Source organism: Hypanus sabinus, chromosome 27 (assembly GCF_030144855.1).
Source record: "Hypanus sabinus isolate sHypSab1 chromosome 27, sHypSab1.hap1, whole genome shotgun sequence".
Taxonomy (NCBI): domain Eukaryota; kingdom Metazoa; phylum Chordata; class Chondrichthyes; order Myliobatiformes; family Dasyatidae; genus Hypanus; species Hypanus sabinus.
This window is the reverse complement of record NC_082732.1, coordinates 8,172,261-8,192,358: the sequence shown is the minus strand read 5'-3', so window position 1 is coordinate 8,192,358 and position 20,098 is coordinate 8,172,261. Positions and strand designations below refer to the sequence as shown.

General features: G+C 35.9%; 1 protein-coding gene across 4 annotated transcripts in view; it reads left to right on the top strand.

Moving 5' to 3' along the window:
- mtor (mechanistic target of rapamycin kinase) overlaps positions 1-20,098 on the top strand; it is a 342,240-nt gene that overhangs the window by 255,795 nt on the left and 66,347 nt on the right. For all 4 annotated transcript variants that reach the window (XM_059951708.1, XM_059951709.1, XM_059951711.1 and 1 more), the window contains 3 exons: positions 828-943; positions 3,300-3,377; positions 13,326-13,433. In XM_059951708.1, the coding sequence (XP_059807691.1) occupies positions 828-943; positions 3,300-3,377; positions 13,326-13,433 (302 nt within the window). The remainder of the gene's footprint in view (positions 1-827; positions 944-3,299; positions 3,378-13,325; positions 13,434-20,098) is intronic.

Here is a 20,098-nt window from a genome sequence, read left to right as displayed (position 1 = left end):
GACATGTTTGTATATATATATGTATATACCTATAATTTCTTTTGAATTTACTCAAAATACCTTTCAAGCTGTTTTCAAACATTAGAAATTTAGTTTTGTTCCAATTTGCTGAATGACAATGTGATCAAAGAAGACCATGTTATCAATTAAGTTATTTTGCAACTAATAGATTTTTTACGGAGCATGGGATGTGGAGGAAATAAACAATATGAGTAGAATTGATGTAGAAGTTCTAATGCAAGGTAACAGTATTCAATGAATTAAGGAATTTGATGTAATCAAGTCATAATGAAAATAATTTGGGATGTAGTACAGCAAAGTTAATTGATTTATTATTGTTACATGGACCAATATACAATGAAAAGCTTGTCTTTCATACTGTGAACACAGATCAAATCATTACACCGTGTATTGAACTAGAACAAGGTAAAGCAATGAAATGAAAAAGCTACTGAAAAAAGTGCATTGCAGATAAAAAGTAATGTGCAAAATCATAACAAGGTAGATTGTGAAGCCAGGAGTCCATCTTAAAGTACAAGAGGGCTGTTTAAGAGACTGATAACTGTCATAAAGAAGCTGTCCTTGAGCCTGTGTTCAGGCTTTTGTATGGGAGAGGGGAGAGGAGAGAATGTCCAGTAGGGTTTTTGATTACCAAGGCAGAGAGAAGTGTAGAGTCAGTAGAGGGGAGGTTGGTTCCTGTGACATGCTGAGCTATGCCAGAATCTGTTTTGCTTAAACAATCTAATTTAGCACATGTGGCAATTATAAATAACCTCCTAACCAACATAATTTTTATTCACTGATCACTGTGCATCTTTTATCAACAGGACACTGGGATAGTATGGAGGAATATGCTTGCATGATTCCAAGAGATACACATGATGGTGCCTTCTATAGAGCTGTTCTGGCTTTGCATCAAGATCTCTTCTCCCTAGCTCAGCAGGTACGTGTGATTGAACAGAATAATTATAAAGCAGGTCAGATCAGATTCCAGTATTAATTAATTCTTTACTCAGATTGTTTTTTTTTAGTAAATTTTAGACAGTTTCTACTAATGTTATGCTAGGTTGACTACTTTCATCACATTGTTTGCATACATGATCCCAGACTCCCAAAACATCCAGAGATATGAAACTACAGATGCTGCAGTCTGGAGCAACGAACAATCTGCTGGAGACATTCAGCGGGTCGAACAGCATCTATTTGAGGTTGAAGCCCTTCATTTGGACTGAAGGTAGAGCTGGGAGATAATCAGTATAAAGGAGAAAGAGAGAGTGGTGAGGTGAGAACCAGATGTGATTGGTGGACTGAGGTGGGGGGTTGAGAGTAAGGGTGATTATAGATTGAGACTAGAAAGGAATTGATTTGGAAGATTGAGGTAGATAGAGTCAGAGAAAGAAAAATAGAAGAAGTTAGAGAAAACCCAAAACATGCACCCTATAAGTAGAAATTACCTGCTGCAAAAGAGAGAAGCTTGGAGGTTATAGTAAAAGCTTCCCTCAAGAAATGCAACATATCCATGAGTTGCTGAGTGTCTTTGACTCATCAAGATTCAAAGTGATAAAAAGAATTTAGAATACACAGAGGTCATGTGTAAGTGGCTGAATGACCCTATACAGTAACCTACAAATTGAATCTGAATATATAATGGGTGGAATAAATCTACAATATTTCCATTTAATTAACACATTACATTGAAAAATCTCAATTTTACTGCAATGAATTTGGTATTAAATTTCCTCAAACTTTTGTACTACTCATGCCATTTTTAGTTGCTTTTTGCTGGGAGTTTCTTGTACTCCAAAGGAAAAACATCTGCCTTGTTTCTCCTTGTAAATTAACCAGCAGTCCCACCATGTGCACTTGAATCTATCATCGCTTTCAATTTTGCTTCACATAAAGCAAACCTAAAAACAGACTTCAGTCATCTGTTGGCTTTTGTTGCAGTCTTACTTGACCCATATCCAACTGCCATCAGAAATATCCATCAGCAAACCATTAAATGACTGAAAAAATATAAATTAAATACACTCTAAACCAGTGGTCCCCAACCACCGGGCCGCAGACTCAGTGCAGTTGATTCATATCGCTTCATATTGCCAAATCATATCGTTTCCTTGTGGCCCCGGTACTGGTCCACTGCCTTAAACAATGTCACAGAATCTCTTACGTAATGAAGAAAATGTGCAGCTGTAAAAATTACACAAGTTTATTTGGAAAGCATTAAATACATTCACTGATACATAACTTATTGCCACATTAGTGAATAAAACATTGGCTCTGCTGGTTCAAAGTACTTATGTGTGATTTTGGTTTTTGTTTTAATATTCTTGCTTTCATGAAGAAATATTTGCATGCACAGAATACATAATCTCTCTTCAGATGGAGATTTATAAAATCAGTGGATTATAATGCGTGTTAAAATTCCACTGATCAGAGAATGTTGGCTCAAGCATTCATTGGAAGATTAAGCTTTAATTTCTTCCAAATGCTGACAAGTCTGCTTTGTATTTCAGGCATTCAATTTCTTTATCTTAAAATCAGTTCCTTCTAAACTGCTTCAAATTCCTGCACCTACTGGATGGAAGTAGAGAAATATGTATTAGATACCCCTCGTCTCTTCAAAGCTTTATCTCTTTACCTAAATTTTGATCAAAGGCATCGCATTTAATTTTTTTTTTATTAACACAGTTGTTGTTCAGCTCACATTTAATCACGTACATACAGAAGGTTGTGTCTTAGGCTGTAAATGAATCTTCCAACCAGTCGCTGAAAGTTTGAAAATTACACTAGAATATCATGTTTACCGCCACAGCTGGTTTATGGATCATATTGAGACCTGACCCATTTATAGTCCTCACGTCTAGCGATTTCTTCCCACATTTTCAAGTCAGTTTGGTGGTTTTGACAAATTACTGTTAAAAGAAGGGGCAGAATAAAGCTGAAAAATTTAATACAAAATTACTTTGGTCTGTTTTATTTTTATTACTTGTTACCTATGCTCAGTGGCCACTTTATCTCCTGTACCTTCTGAAGTGGTCATTGTGTGTATGTTTATGATCTTCTGCTGCTGTAGCTCATCCACTTCAAGGTTTGACGTGTTGTGCAATCAGAGATGCTATTCTGCACATCACTGTTATAACAGGTGGTTATTTGAATTTCTGTCACCTTTCCCAATTTTGCCAGACTCTAAATTCTCTTCTAGATATTGAAGAGGTGAAGAAACCTGATTGGTAGTGCTCAAGGACAAAAGTGGCAGTTCATTGTTATAATCTTGATGTTTTTCCCTTTGATTGCAGTGTATTGATAGGGCCAGGGACCTGCTGGATACAGAATTGACTGCTATGGCTGGTGAGAGCTACAGTCGTGCCTATGGGGTGAGTCTGAAATACACCAAGCTACCCGATTCTGCATGAAATGCTCATGATGTATTCTTTCATTTGTCAATTGCATTATTTATATGGAATAAATGATGCAGCTTATCAGGTTCACACTTGTTATTCAGTACTACCAGGCTGAATCATATTCAGTGACTGAGGTGCTGCATCTGTTCAAAAACTGTTTACACTGCCATCCATTGTCCGTGCAGTGATGCCTTTGAAATCATGAAAAACAGTGTGATATTTATTTAATTTGAAATTCCCAATCAAATCACCACTAAGTAATGCACTACAACTATTTCCACAGTGGCTTATGGTATCACTTAATGATTTTGTGCAACGGTTTTATAGTTAAAGAATTAAAACTAGAAAATGCATCTATGATTATAAGTGGAAAATATTAATTCAACAGCGTTGATATTTATATGATTGTGGTAAATGCAGAGTGATAGTAAATAGTTGGTTTGCACCATAATGAATTCTGTACTGCAGATTTCAAGTGACTTATTTGTGCCCATATAACTTCTTCAGGCAGAATATTTTGTCATGACCAACTCGGACACTAGTTAACCAATGTCTTTTGGCATTTATTGTATTGCAATACAAATCTAAATATCTGGCATCTGGACAGATCCTTATCAGAAATAGCAAAGTGTGACTTATAAGCCTGTGAAATTAAGTTGAACAGCCAGTTATGATGGTTAGAATGGCCTTTGCTCATTATGCCAACTAATTTCAGATTCAGATTTAATTTTAAGAGACTCTTAAATAGGTACATGGAGCTTAGAAAAATAGAGGCCTGTGCAGTAGGGAAATTCTAGGCAGCTTCTAGAGTAGGTTACGTGGTCGGCACAACATTGTGGGCTGAAGGGCCTGTAATGTTGTAGATTTTCTGTGTTCCATGTTCAAAGTTCACTGGCATATGTTGTGAATTTTGTTATTTTGTGGCAACAGTACAGTGCAATACGTTAAAAAAAAACTATTAGGTTACAAAAAGAGATATATATCAGTATATAAGTGAGGTAGTGTTCATGGGTTCATTCATTATCCATTCAGAAATATAATAGCAGAGGGAACAAAACTGTTCCTGAAACGTTGACTGTATCCTTTCTTTAAAATGCTCTCATCTGACTGTGATGAGATACCATACATGTGAGTTCAAACTAATATTTATTTTACACAGCCGAAGTTTTGTCATTGGCATTGAATGATTCTCTTACTATGGCATTGCATATAAAGTTGCACGGGACACAAGTTTGTGAACTTTCTGATTCACCTTTCATCGCCAGTAGAGAGATGGAATTGGTGGCAATGGCCAGAATTTTCCAGTACTTCTGAGCCATAAATTAACAAATGATGAATATAATGATAAGTATAAATTAGAACTGCAAAATTATGGAGTTTTTTTGTGGAATGTACTGTCACAGACATCTGACCTCTATTAGCATTGCCATCTCAACTGCTAAAGCGAATGCCATGGTTTTCCTTGTGTTATATCAGTAAATCTTGCTTTGCTGATAAGATTCAGTTCTGGAGAAGGAGCTGTTTCTGTACGATCACTGACAAGTTTGCAAGATATCAGTCCAATGCTGAGGAACGCTTATGAATGTCATAAAATGCAGCAAAATAGTACTACAATGGTGCAACTTCATCCTCCTTTCCACATATACTCTCGACTTTAGGATCACTGATAAACCCTGTTTTTTTTTGCTTTGACTTATCTCAAATACATATCTGCTCCCTTGGTAGAACTAAATCTGAATGCTTTGCCTTAACGACATCATGCATCACCGGATAATGTTGGTGGTCTTCTTCAATATGAGTCTCTAGCTGGATATCAACCCGTAATTTTGAGGCTGAGCTCCCACCTCTATTAGGCAATATTGTCCGGAATGGGGATGTGACCCAAACTTTCCAAGTCCAAAAAAGAAGTGCAACCATTGGAGGTAAATGCTCCTCTATGAGAAGCTCGTATGTTAACTGATTATTATATATCAAATGCTTAGGGAGCTTTGTAATACAATATTGAATGTCACTTGGTCACAGTGCAAAAAAAAATCATGATGCTAATGTATGGAGTTTCAAGAACCAATCAGTGGTAAAAAAATAAATAAAAGCAATTTCAGTTCAGTGTTCAGAGTGGATGTCTGAGATGGACAATTTGGTCTTTTGTGAATGTAGAAGAAAATATACATGAATATCATAATAGCATGAGTAGACTGAAACATTTTTTATTTGATGTAAGAAAATGTGAACTCTAAAACCACTGAAGCAGTCTTCTGACTACGGTTAGGACAATAGGAAAGGGAGATGCAGTTCAGTGAAATAATTGTGATTAATTTGAAATCTATGGATATAAAGAGAGACAACAAAGGTCAGAGAAATTCCAATTTATTCTCATTTTGCTCCTATTATTCTGCTGCTTCTCCTTCTAATTAAGTAGTTTCTTGTAAAGTTTTGTAATGCGCTCTGGAATTTCTTTTCTTTCTTTTTCAATCTTTTTATTGAATTTTATATATATAAAAAAACATAACATAATAATGAATAGGTTATAAATGCATAAGACTTGAAATTGAATTAATAGTAGGATAACAATATCCTATTAAAATATCAACAGAAAAACATAGTACATTATCAATCAAGTCTATAATAATTATATGAAAAAAATAAAAATAATCGTCAAAAGAAAAAGAAAAAATTATAAAAATACAAGGAAAAAATATATATTAAGAAGAAAAAAAAATACTAAACTAAACTAACATGGGCAATAATAACAGTTTATTTGTATATGATAGTGCCAAAAACTCCGGAACTCCATACCAGAACAAGAATAGACAGAGAGAAGGTCTGGGAGAGGTCAAATTAATTCATATGAAAATGTCGAATGAACGGTCCCCAAGTTTCTTCAGATTTAACTGATGAGTCAAAAATAGTGCTTCTAATTTTTTCCAAGCTCAGATAAGAAATAGTTTGAGAGAGCCACTGAAATGTGGTAGGAGGATTTCCTTCTTTCCAATTTTGCAATATAGACCTTCTGGCCATTAATGTTACAAAAGCAATCATTCATCTAATTGAAGGGGAAAGCTGATTACCATCCTCATTTGGTATACCAAAAATTGCAGTAATAAAATGAGGTTGTAAATCGATATTCCAAATTGAGGAAATGGTAGCAAATATGTCCTTCCAATAGTCATGTAAAGTGGGACATGACCAAAACATGTGGGTCAATGAAGCCACATCTGAATGACATCTGTCACATTGAGGGTTAATATGAGAGTAGAATCGAGCAAGTTTATCTTTAGACATATGAGCTCTATGTACAATTTTAAATTGTATTAAAGCATGTTTAGCACATATAGAAGAAGAATTAACCATTTGTAAAATTTTTTCCCATTTTTCTATTGATATATTATATTGAAGTTCTTTTTCCCATTCTTGTTTAATTCTACCTGATATTTTTGGTTGTATCTTCATAATCATATTATAAATAAAAGCCACTAATCTCTTCTGATAGGGATTTAAGGTAAAAATCATACCTAAAAAGTCCATTGAAGTTGAATTGGGGAAGGATGGTAGAATTTTATGTAAAAAATTTCTAATTTGTAGATATCTAAAAAAGTTAGATTTAGGTAACTCAAATTTGTTGGAAAGTTGGTCGAAAGACATCAAACTACCTTCAAAGAAGAGATCACGAAAGCATTTTATACCTTTCCTTTTCCATATGCTAAAAGCTTGATCTGTCAAAGAAGGTTTGAAAAAAAAATTAAGTAAAATAGGGCTATCAAGAACAAAGTTTTTCAGAGTAAAAAATTTATGAAATTAAAACCAAATTCGTAATGTATGTTTGACAACAGGGTTGGATATCTGTTTATTGAATTTAACTAGATCGGCAGAAAGAGAAGAACCCAGAACGGAGAATAGAGAACATCCCTGTGCCTCATTGCATTCTAAATTTACCCACAATGGTGAATCCAAATCTGATTTCCAATAAATTAAGTTATGAATATTATTCGCCCAATAGTAAAATCTAAAGTTAGGTAGAGCTAAACCACCATCTTTTTTAGATTTTTATTTTGCCACACAAATGAAGAAATTTTTGAGTCAATGTTATCAAAAAAAGATTTAGGAATAAAAATTGGTAAAGCTTGAAATAAATATAAAAATTTCGGTAGAATCATCATTTTAATAGCATTAATCCGATCAACTAATGATAAGGATAAGGGAGACCATCTTGTAGTAAGTTGTTGAATTTGATAAAACATAGGTAAAAAATTCAATGTAAATAAATCTTTATATTTCTTGGTAATTTTTATACCTAAATAGATAAAGTTATCATTAACAACTTTAAATGGTATCCTTTCATTCAATAAAGTTTGCGCATTTAAAGGGAATAAATCACTCTTATCCAAGTTTAGTTTATAACCAGAAAAACTACCAAATTGAGCCAACAAGGATAAAATAGCGGGAATAGACCTGCCAGGATCAGAAATATATAACAACAAGTCATCAGCATAAAGTGATAACTTGTATAATTTTTCATTGCGGGTAATACCAAAAATATTAGGAGATTCACGAATAGCAATGGCTAAAGGTTCTAATGCAATATTAAACAATAAAGGACTTAAGGGACAACCTTGTCTCGTACCACGAGATAATTGAAAAAAAGAAGATCTGTAATTATTTGTAAGAACAGAAGCAACAGGTTTATGATATATTAGTTTGACCCATGATATAAAATTAGGACTAAAATTAAAATATCTCGAAGTGTTAAATAAGTATACCCATTCAACTCTATCAAAAGCTTTTTCAGCATCTAGTGAAATAACACATTCTGGAATTGTGGGTGATGAAGTATAAATTATATTAATCAATTTTCTAATATTAAAAAAGGGATACCGATTCCTAATAAAACCAGCTTGGTCTTCTGAAATAATCTGTGATAGTACCTTTTCTAACCTAATAGCTAAAATTTTTGTAAGAATCTTAGAGTCTACATTTAAAAGTGATATAGGGCGATAAGATGCACATAAAGTGGGATCCTTATCTTTTTTAAGAGTTGGAGAGATAGTAGCCTCATAAAAGGACTGAGGTAATTTCTTCCTAACAAATGCATCATTAAAAATTTCACATAACCAAGGGGAAAGCAAAGAAGAAAAAGTTTTTAAAAATTCTATAATATAACCATTAGGACCAGAAGCTTTCCCTGAATTCATTGATGAGATGGCCTCTCCTATTTCGGCCAAAGAGATAGGAGCATCAAACAAGCTACGATCTTCATCTGTCAGTTTGGGAATATTCAAATTGTTAAAAAAGTTATCCATCATGGACAGATCACCGTCAAATTCTGATTGATATAAATATTTATAAAAATCTTGAAAAGTGTTATTGATTTCTTTATGGTCAGATTGCCGTCTTGTTTACGAATTTTAATAATTTGTCGCTTAGTCGAAATAGCTTTTAATTGATTAGCTAACAGTTTACCAGTTCGATCACTATGGATATAAAATTGAGCCCTGGTCCTAATTAATTGATTCTCAATTGAAGAAGATAATAATAAGCTATGCTCCATTTGAAGCTCAACTCTCTTCTTATAAAGTTCTTTGGTAGGAGTCACGGAGTAAATCTTATCAATTTCTTTAATTTTATCCACTAATAAAGCAATATCTAAATATCTTTGTTTTCTTTTACCGACGGAATATGAGATAATTTGTCCATGGATAAAAGCCTTAAAAGAGTCCCAAAGTATTCCTCTGTCAATCTCTTCTGTATAGTTTGTTGAGAAAAACAAGTCAATTTGCTGTTTTATGTAGGTGATGAATTCTGGATCTTGAAGCAAAGTAGCGTTAAGTCTCCAAGATCTAGTATTATTAGAAAAGTTTGAAATCTTGATAGATAACTTCAAAGGTGCATGATCCGAAATAGCAATAGAATCATATTTACAATCAATAACATCTGTTAATAAACGATGATCAATAAGGAAATAATCAATTCTAGAATAACTGTGATATACATGTGAAAAAAAAACGGAAATTCCTATCTTTAGGGTTCAAAAACCGCCATATTTCAGTAATTCCCGAATCAACCATAAAAGAATTAATAAGTAATGCTGATCTATTCGGAAGAATTCGAATAGGTTTAGATCTATCCATTGAAGGATTCAAACAACTATTGAAATCTCCACCCATTATCAACATATATTCATTTAGATTAGGAAGGGAAGTAAATAAACGTTTAAAGAATTCAGGGCAGTCAACGTTTGGAGCATAAATATTAACTAGAACCACTTTTCGATTAAAAAGTGAACCAGTTATCAACAAAAATCTGCCCTGTGGATCAGAAATAATTTCATGATGTGTAAACAAAATTGAGGGGTCTATAAAGATAGACACACCCCTAATTTTGGCGGTACAATTCTAGTGAAATTGTTGACCCTTCCAGAACCTAAAAAAGCGTTGATTATCCTCCCTCCTAATATGGGTCTCCTGTGCAAAAATAATATTAGCATTTAGTTTATGGAATACTTTAAATATTTTTTTACATTTAATCGGATGATTTAAACCATTAGTATTCCAGGAGATAAAGTTAATAGGCTTATCCATCATGCCAATATTAGTTGTGTATATCATAAAAGGTTAAAAAGACACATAACCCATAATTCAGGACGAAGGAAAAATGATTCAGGAGCAACCGGAGAACATGACACCTCAACAATATTAATAATTTAAAGTCGGCCCATAAACTAAAAGCAAAAAAATAAAAAGCAAAAGCGTAAAAGAAGATCCCTACCCCCTCCCCCAACCCCACGGAAAAAAGCCAAGCGGCAGGTGCACAAACTAACACTAATATTAGCCCCATTTTCAAGATGGCGACTTCATGAAAAGAAAGAAAAGAGAAACTATTTAAGACCCAGATATAAATACAGGGTTGTAAACAGAAAAACTATATATCAATCAAAATGAAAAAATAATATAAAAAAGCAAAAAATCATTAATAAAAAAAAGGATAACCATTGAAGTTTAAAATAGTGTAATATGCCTTTAAAAAAAATTCCATATTCAAATATAAGGAAATGACGTTTCAAAAACAAAGACTTGTGGGAAGAAGAAACGACATTTTGAAAGGACCATATTACAAAATAAAGCTGTAAATTCACCAATGTTTTTTTTAAAAAAAAAGGTTATCAAAATAGAATTAAAAAAGAGTTCAATAACCACTACAATATATATAAAAAAAGGTTCAAAAATTCTAAACATTCGTCCCATTCTCAAATACAGGCAAATAAACGCTTACGGAAAGCAAAGTCTTATAGGAAGAAGAAACGACATTTTAAAAAATAAATCAATTTTACAAAGTCTTAACATGTATATCTAATCCAGAGGGAAAAAAATTAATTAAGAAAAAAGACATTATAGTAAAGTTAAAAAAGCATCTGTAAATCATGATAATAAAAAAAAACCAGGTCTACAGACCAAAATAAAAAGCTATACCGGAGCTTCATAAGTTAAAGCCTAAAACGGACTGGTGTCTTCTCTCCAAAAGTTCTTCCACATAACACATAGTTCAAGTTGGACGAGAAGAGCGATATTCTTCAACGAATTTCTTCGCTTCTTCCGGAGTATTAAAGAAACGCTGACTGTTGTCGCTCAACGTAATTCTGAGATTCGCTGGATATCTTAAAGCTTGTTTAAGTCCAATCGAATGAACCTCCGCCATCACCGGTTTAAAAGCAATTCACGCCCTCATTACCTCGAATGAATAGTCCTCCACAATACGAAAGTTGTTGCTTCTGTGAGAAATCATACCTTTCTGACGAGCTAATTGAATTAAAAGCTCTTTCTCCCGAGGATAATGGAGACGGACAATCACAGCTCGTGGCTTGTCTTTTGCAGCCGAAAATCTCGAAACTCTGTGGGCACGATCAATAGTAGGTTTAACCTGCAAAGCGTCCTCGCCAAAAATTTCCCACAATAAATTAGAGAAATATTCAGTTAAGTCACCAGACTCGAGATTTTCGGGAAATCCAATAATACGCAAATTCTGTCTGCGAGACCGGTTTTCAAGATCGGTGATTTTAAACTTATACTGCTCCACTATTTTAGCGGTCGACCGTACCTTCTCCTCCAAAGTTTCGATTGTACGTATTTTTTCACAAATTATCTTGTCAAGAGCCGCAAACTTTTCTTCATGGCGTTCAATATCTGCTGCCTGCGATTGAAGCTTGATATCAAATGATTTAACGATTTCTTCAAGCTCCGACATTTTCGCAGTAAGTTTGTTTTCCAGACTTGCAAGTTCAGTATCCAGAAGACTGGAGATTGCATCGAGAGTTACAGGGTCTTTAGACGATTTCTTAGGTACAGACTTTTTAAGTTTGAAAAAATTAAATCCAGTGTTATTTTTAAAAAGAGAAATAAATTGTAAATATCAACCCATGTAATTAAGTACGAAAAGATTTGATTAAAGGGTGATTATAGCTTAAAAAATGAAGAGCGTCTAAAAGGCAGATGTCTACGTCGCCATCTTGAAACTCCACCCCTCTGGAATTTCTAACTCCATTCAACAACTCAGGAACAGCTTCTTCTCCCATCATCAGATCCAAAACTACCTCATTATTCCTTGTTTTTCTTCACTAATTGTTTATATTTATGTCATTGTACTGTACTGTTGCCACAAAACAAATTGCATGCCATATAAGACAGTGATAATCAGTGTGATTCTCATTCAAACAAGTACCTGTACAAGGACAAAACAAAAACAAATTATTATGCAGTATTTTGCCATGTTTTATCATTTGAGGCATTTGGTTTGATTAACTATTTCATGTTATAAGGAGAGCCATGGACAGAACAATTTGTACATAAATGGCAATTTTAATTTAAAATTACATAATCAGTAAGTTCAAATTATTTGGAGGTGAATTCTATATCCTTTGCCATATTTAACTGATGCATTCAATTAATATTATATATTTACATCAGAGTATATTTTTTTCATATGACTGCACAGTTAGGGTTCTTCAACCTTTTATTGTGTTTGTGTTATGTTGTAAGCATTGGCATATTTGGATAATTTGACAGTGTGACTCATTTGGCAATACAAGTTGAAGCCCATTCCACAACTTAAATTTGTGATCTCAGCTGATGAGTCTTACAGATGTGGCAGTCTTCATGTAGATGTAGAAAATCCCATGGTTCTTTTTAAAGTTTATGAAAGTCTGCTGATGGCCTTGCCAATGCTCTTGACAACTAATGTGCTCATGCACGATAAAGCTATATGGACCGGGTCAGTTATCAAATATAATTACAAATTCTTTAGCTGAAGTGGGTTTTGGTTAGCAGCAGTTGAGTTGGCTTTGGTTCAGAGTTTAATTTTATATCCAAACAGATGGTTTTTTGTAGTGTGTGTTTTGGTCGCTTTGTTTCACTCTGGAGTGGAATAATAGAACAATAGGAAAGAATTGAATCCTGCATCACCTTCACCACAAAACCTCAGTGATTGAAGTACGGTGCACAAACATCGCACACTGTTGGTTGGTTGATGTGAGATGCTGAAGCAGGGTTTTGACCCAAAGCGTTGACCACCCCTCTAACTACACAGCCGCTGTCTAACCTGCTGAGATACCCCAGCAGCTGTTTCCTGCTTGAAAGGGTGGTGCCTACATATGGCAAATTTGCTGTTGACAAATGTGATTAAAGTTTTTTTTTCAGGTGGACTAATCTACAGACTTTGCAGCTTTGATATTGGAGGAGGGTAAGAAGATTCTGGCAGGCTCTTCTGAAATGAGCTACGCTATAAAAAGTTTTTGCTCAGACTCCTGCAATACATGATATTCATTGTTCCTTGGGGAACGTGGTGCTTAAAGTTGTGCTTTATGATGCCAGCGATAAGTATTCAAGTTATGACTTGTAAATCATACGCAATAACTATGATTCTGTCACTCTCTAGGCCATGGTATCCTGTCAGATGTTATCAGAGCTGGAAGAGGTAATCCAGTATAAGCTCGTTCCAGAGCGGCGAGACATCATACGACAAACATGGTGGGAACGACTCCAGGCAAGTCAGCTCTTTCTGTAAGGCATCCAAGACTGCTGCAGCCACTGGTCAGCTTGGATATGTATGTTAACACATCTGAAACCAGACATACATACTCAGTTCAACCAGTTGAGAAGATTGTGCAGAGATCAATAGTTGCAAATAAGGTCATAAGATACAGGAGAAGAATTAGGCCATTTGGCCCATCAAGTCTACTCACCCATTTCATCATAGCTGATGCATTTCTCCTCTCAGCCACAATCTCCTGTCTTCCTCCCACCACAACCCCGAACCCCTTCATGTCCTGACCATTTAAGTATCTATCAACCTCTGCCTTAACTATTCAAAAACACTTGGCCTCTACAGCTGCCTGTGGCAATGAGTTCCACAAATTCACCACTGTCACAAATGTCTTTGCAGAGTCAGTGGATATTGATCCATCTAAGTATTTTATGCCTCATTCAGAGAAACTGAGGTAAGTTGTATCCACCCCCTCCCCTCCCCCACACCTGAGATCAGCTAATTCCACACAGAATTAAAATTGAATTGCGCTCTTTGGAAGTTAGGTTTATATTATGTGGGATCGAATTCAGGTCAGTCTGAAATGTTTATTCCACTCTTTTTCAACTGTGTAACTAGAGAAATAGTATTGTACCAGATGCAAAGTTGCAATTAAGGTGATATGGTTATCATCACTTGAAGTCAAAATCACAGTAAATTACAAGTCCAAAAACTTGGTCCTGAGAGAACACTCAGACGCTGGAAGCAGTTCACAAAGTTCACATTCATTTGTCAGAAATATGAGAACAGTCACTTTATGGTGGAGTTGTAATTGTGTGTATAATATGTATGTATATATTTTTTTAAATTTAAAAACTAAGTAGAACCTCCCCACTTCTGAATTTAGGCTATGGCCACACTAGACCGGATAAATCCATAACCGAAGCATTTTCTGTTCGTTTTGACCCTCCATCCACACTGAAACGGCATTTCTAAAGCACTCTCCAGAGTGTATAAATCTGAAAACACTGATTAGGTGGTGTGTGTACAGGGTAACCGAAGCTTTAAAAACACTGACATAACGTGTTGGAACAAATGGTGGTGGCAGCGCTGCATTTCATTACTTTCTTGAATGCAGCCTCCAACACCACAACAACAATGGCGGAAAGCTTCAGGAAACTGTCCTTGAGCAGAGTGTTACTGCAGCTTTGCCGTATGACAGAGAATTTCAACCCCCCACACAACTTAACAATTTCAAAACAAATGGCAACGCGACTAAAGCCAGAAGAGTTAGAAATGAACTTACCAAATAATTTTACCCTTGACTTACTGAATAAGTAAGCATACTCACTTTGCCCTGTTTTCTGTCCTTGTTTGTATGAAAGTGGTTTACTTATTCCTGCAAGTACTTCTCTGACAATAGATGTGTAACAACCTAATGTAACATTGTATGGAAATACAAGATAACACTGATGCAGACATGTTTTATACATTTAACAAGGTGCTTTATTAATGTATTGCTTGTGCAAACATTCAATAGATACAATTGTCACTCCTTCCAAGATAACATTTTTAAGTAGTAGCTTATGTTTGGCATAGACGTGAAAATGTTAAGGTTAAAAAAGGAAAATTGTAAGTTTTACTTTTACTCAGGTAAAAATAAAATCACTTTTGCCAGGTAACTCATTTTATTGCACATGTTAAATACTGCAAAATAATACAGAAAGACGTGGCAAAAGTAAAGGCAAACAAATGAGTTACCAGCAAATTTCACTTTTGCCCAGTAACAAGCCTTATTGCATTTAGTTGTAGCAGTTTTCCCTTTCATCGATGAAGAGACTATGGCTGTAGGAAATGTTCCCAGGGTGACCCCTGTGTGGGAGTGGGGAAGATGTTGGTGGGGCCAGCCGGGGGTCTGTGTGTCCATATGTGTAGCTATTGTAGTGGCTGTGAGGCTGGTAGTGTGGGGTTAAAAGTACTGGTGGGGAGCCATCATTGCAAACGCCTCTGCAACAGAGTTAGTCAGTTTTTCAGTGTTCGTCATCAGCCGAGTCATACTGTCCGTGAACACCCTGTTGGTCTCCTCAATACGCTCCAGTATTTGTTTTTTTTTTAGTTTTAAGTCCTCCTGCGTGAGGGCCAACAGCTGAACGTCGGTTGGCAATTTCCTTTTAAGATTTTCTATTCTGTAACTGGACAAACGTGCAGTCTTTCACAGCGAGATTGGACACCGAACATCATGTCACTTGTTTTCTGTAGATGTGTCCTGCGCATGCCCAGTAGGAAGAATTTTGCCCAAATACCCGTTTTAATGTGGACGGGTATTTTTAAAAATGCCTGGTGTGGATGCCTATCGTTTTTATGCGAAACAGGCATTATCAAAATTATCTGGTCTAGTGTGGACGTAGCCTAAGTTTACCAGTCACAATAAAATCCACTAACCTGTGCTTTGTGTTTTCGTCTTGAGCTTTTGTACTTGGAGTAGATATTTACTCAGTGGCCATTTTATTAGTTTCACCTGTACACCTGCTCAATACTCCAAACATGTAATCAGCCAATTACATAGCCAAATCAATACATTAAAGCATGCAAGCACGTTCAAGAGGTTCAGACCAAGCATCAGAATAAGAGAAGAAATGTGGTCTAAGTGACTTTGGCCTTGGAATGATAGATGGGGGTAGTTTGGTTATCTCCTGGGATTTTCATTCATGCCAGTCTCTCTAGTTTACAGAGAATTGTGTAAAAAAAAAACACGCTTTGTTAATGAGAGAGTTCAAAGGAAAATGTTCAGACTGTTTTAAGCTGACAGGAGGCAACAGTAAATCAAATAACCATGTGTTACAACAGTGGTGTGCAGAAGCGCATCTCTGAACACATAACACGTGAACTTTGAGGTGGGTGGGCTCAGCAGTAGAAGACCAGGACCATGCAATCAGTTGCCACCTTACTAGGTACAGGATGTAGCTAATAAAGTGGCCAGTGAATGTTGCATAATACCCTTAATGATACCTTTTATTTTGTGATTCACGGGGAATTAATTTGGTCAATATAAATAACAGCAGGATCAATTATTCAATCTAAATACAACTGCAGAAATACTGTACTGAACAGAAACTTGTGGTTTATTTTGTCAAACCTTTTATTTTCAGCATTTGTGAAGAGAATTGAGACATTCAGTAACAGCAGAAATTGTAGCATAAAATGTTCATATTCTAGATACCAGAAATAATCTCTTGCAATCTCTAAACCTGGTGCATTTTTTTTTAATGGGCAAACAAGACTAGATGCTGAAATCACATGCCCAGTATTCTCAAGAAAAACATATTGAACAAATCTTACAAGAAAGAAAACAATTAGTACAAAAAAAAGCAAAGTCCATGTAGTTCAAATTTATCAAAATGTTTGTTGTGTTGCTATAGCAAGATAGTGATTAGGGTTTTGCAGATTGGTTCAAGAACCGAATAGTTGAAGGAAAGTAGCTACTTTTGAACCTGGTTCAGGCTTCTGCACTTCATGCCTAACGTTAACCACATGATGATGGCATGGAATCCAGAGGAACTCTGAGTCAAGCAGTATCTGTGGGGGAAATGGATTATTGATGTTTTGCTCAAAACCCTAAATTGGTGTGGAGTTCCTCTATCAAATTTTGTTACTCCTTGTTCTTAAAGCATTCTGTCATTTATTTATCTTTTTTAAATGAAACTCCCTGTTGAGAAATAAAATTAAACTTCACATAGAATCATGATCAGGATCAAATTCCTTTCTTTTTCCTCCTGTGTTTTTGAAGGAAAACAGAAGCAAGTTAAGACAAATGCCCTATTTTTTTTATTAAAGAGAATTTGGAGAGTGTCTGTTTGAGACAACATTCCAGCCTTGTTTACATGTTCCAGTCTACATGGAAAAAATATGCAGGCTTTCTGCAGTTATATTTAGTTCATAATATTACAATCAAGTTCTTGTATCCCTATTACTAATTGCAACTAAAATGAATTGATCAAATATCCCCTATTTAATAACCTTTGCTTTTCACATTTTAATTTAGCCTCTGTGAGTCTTTTTGTTTTTCAATTTGTGTTTTATTTAATCCATTCATTGGCCATTGGTAGTGGCAGGTCTGGCCCAGTAATGTAAACCAGATTAGATGGTGTCATATGCACTAATAATGAGGTCTTTGGTTGTTTCTACTCACAGTGCTTAGATTTAGTGTTTCTTTTTTTCCCCCTCGTTTCTCTCCTCTCCTAAAGGCATTGACTCGTACTGTGATATAATGCAAGTGTTGGCAGCTCTTTAATACTGTACTCAATTGGCCTTTTGTCATGTCATGTGTATGGTGGACAGGTCATATTGCTCTGTATAAGTCTTGATTCTTTTCACACTTGGCATCCTACGATTCATACATTCCAACAAGAGAAGGAATGTAGAATGGAAATTTAAATGACATTGTTCAAAAGAGTGTTGTAAAAACAAGCCTGAAGGCTTTGTGTGTGAATGCAAGGAGCATTCGTAACAAGGTGGATGAATTGAATGTGCAGATAGTTATTAATGATATGATATAGTTGGAATCACAGAGACATGGCTCCAGGGTGACCAAGGATGGGAGCTCAACATCCAGGGATATTCAATATTCAGAAGGGATAGACAGGAAAGAACAGGAGGTGGGGTAGAGAGGAGATTAGAGAGTAGTTAGAGAGGAGATTAATGCAATAGAAAGGAAGGACATTAGCCTGGAGGATGTGGAATCGATATGGGTAGTGCTGCATAACACTAAGGGGCAGAAAACGCTGGTGGGAGTTGTGTACAGGCCACCTAACAATAGTAGTGAGGTTGGGGATGGCATTAAACAGGAAATTAGAAATGCGTGTAATAAAGGAACAGTAGTTATAATGGGTGACTTCAATCTACATATAGATTGGGTGAACCAAATTGGTAAGGGTGCTGAGGAAGAGGATTTCTTGGAATGTATGCGGGATGGTTTTCTGAACCAACATGTCGAGGAACCAACTAGAGAGCAGGCCATTCTAGATTGGGTATTGAGCAATGAGGAAGGGTTAGTTAGCAATCTTGTCGTGCGAGGCCCCTTGGGTAAGAGTGACCATAATATGGTGGAATTCTTCATTAAGATGGAGAGTGACATAGTTAATTCAGAAACAAAGGTTCTGAACTTAAAGAAGGGTAACTTTGAAGGTATGAGACGTGAATTAGCTAAGAAAGACTGGCAAATGATACTTAATGGGTTGACGGTGGATATGCAATGGCAAGCATTTAAAGATCGCATGGATGAACTACAACAATTGTTCATCCCGGTTTGGCAAAAGAATAAACCTAGGAAGGTAGTGCACCCGTGGCTGACAAGGGAAATTAGGGATAGTATCAAATCCAAAGAAGAAACATATAAATTAGCAAAAGAATAGTGGCACACCTGAGGACTGGGAGAAATTCAGAGCCCAGCAGAGGAGGACAAAGGGCTTAATTAGGAAAGGGAAAAAAGATTTTGAGAGAAAGCTGGCAGGGAACATGAAAGCTGACTGTAAAAGCTTTTATAGATATGTGAAAAGAGAAAAAGATTGGTCAAGACAAATGTAGATCCCTTACAGTCAGAAACAGGTGAATTGATCATCGGGAACAAGGACATGGCAGACCAATTGAATAACTACTTTGGTTCTGTCTTCACTAAGGAGGACATAAATCATCCTCCAGAAATAAATAATAATTTATTATTTATAAATATTTATAATAATGATAAATAATCCTCCGGTCTAGTGAAATGGGGGAACTGAGGGAAATACATGTTAGTAGGGAAGTGGTGTTAGGTAAATTGAAGGGATTTAAGGCAGATAAATCCCCAGGGCCAGATGGTCTGCATCCCAGAGTGGTTAAGGAAGTAGCCCAAGAAATAGTGGATGCATTAGTGATAATTTTTCAAAACTCCTTAGATTCTGGATTAGTTCCTGAGGATTGGAGGGTGGCTAATGTAACCCCACTTTTTAAAAAAAGGAGGGAGAGAAAAACCGGGGGATTATAGATTGGTTAGTCTGACATCGGTGGTGGGGAAAATGCTAGAGTCGGTTATCAAAGATGTGATAACAGCACATTTGGAAAGAGGTGAAATCATCAGACAAAGTCAGCATGGATTTGTGAAAGGAAAATCATGTCTGACGAATCTTATAGAATTTTTTGAAGATGTAACTAGTAGAGTGGATAGGGGAGAGCCAGTGGATGTGGTATATTTAGATCTTCAAAGGGCTTTTGACAAGGTCCCACACAGGAGATTAGTGTGCAAACTTAAAGCACACGGTATTGGGGGTATGGTATTGATGTGGATAGAGAATTGGTTGGCAGAGAAGAAGCAAAGAGTGGGAGTAAACGGGACCTTTTCAGAATGGCAGGCAGTGACTAGTGGGGTACCGCAAGGCTCAGTGCTGGGACCCCAGTTGTTTACAATATATATTAATGATTTAGACGAGGGAATTAAATGCAGCATCTCCAAGTTTGCAGATGACACGAAGCTGGGCGGCGGTGTTAGCTGTGAGGAGGATGCAGGGTTAGGTGAATGGGCAAATTCATGGCAGATGCAATTTAATGTGGATAAATGTGAGGTTATCCACTTTGGTTGCAAGAACAGGAAAACAGATTATTATCTGAATGATGGCCGATTAGGAAAAGGGGAGGTGCAACGAGACCTGGGT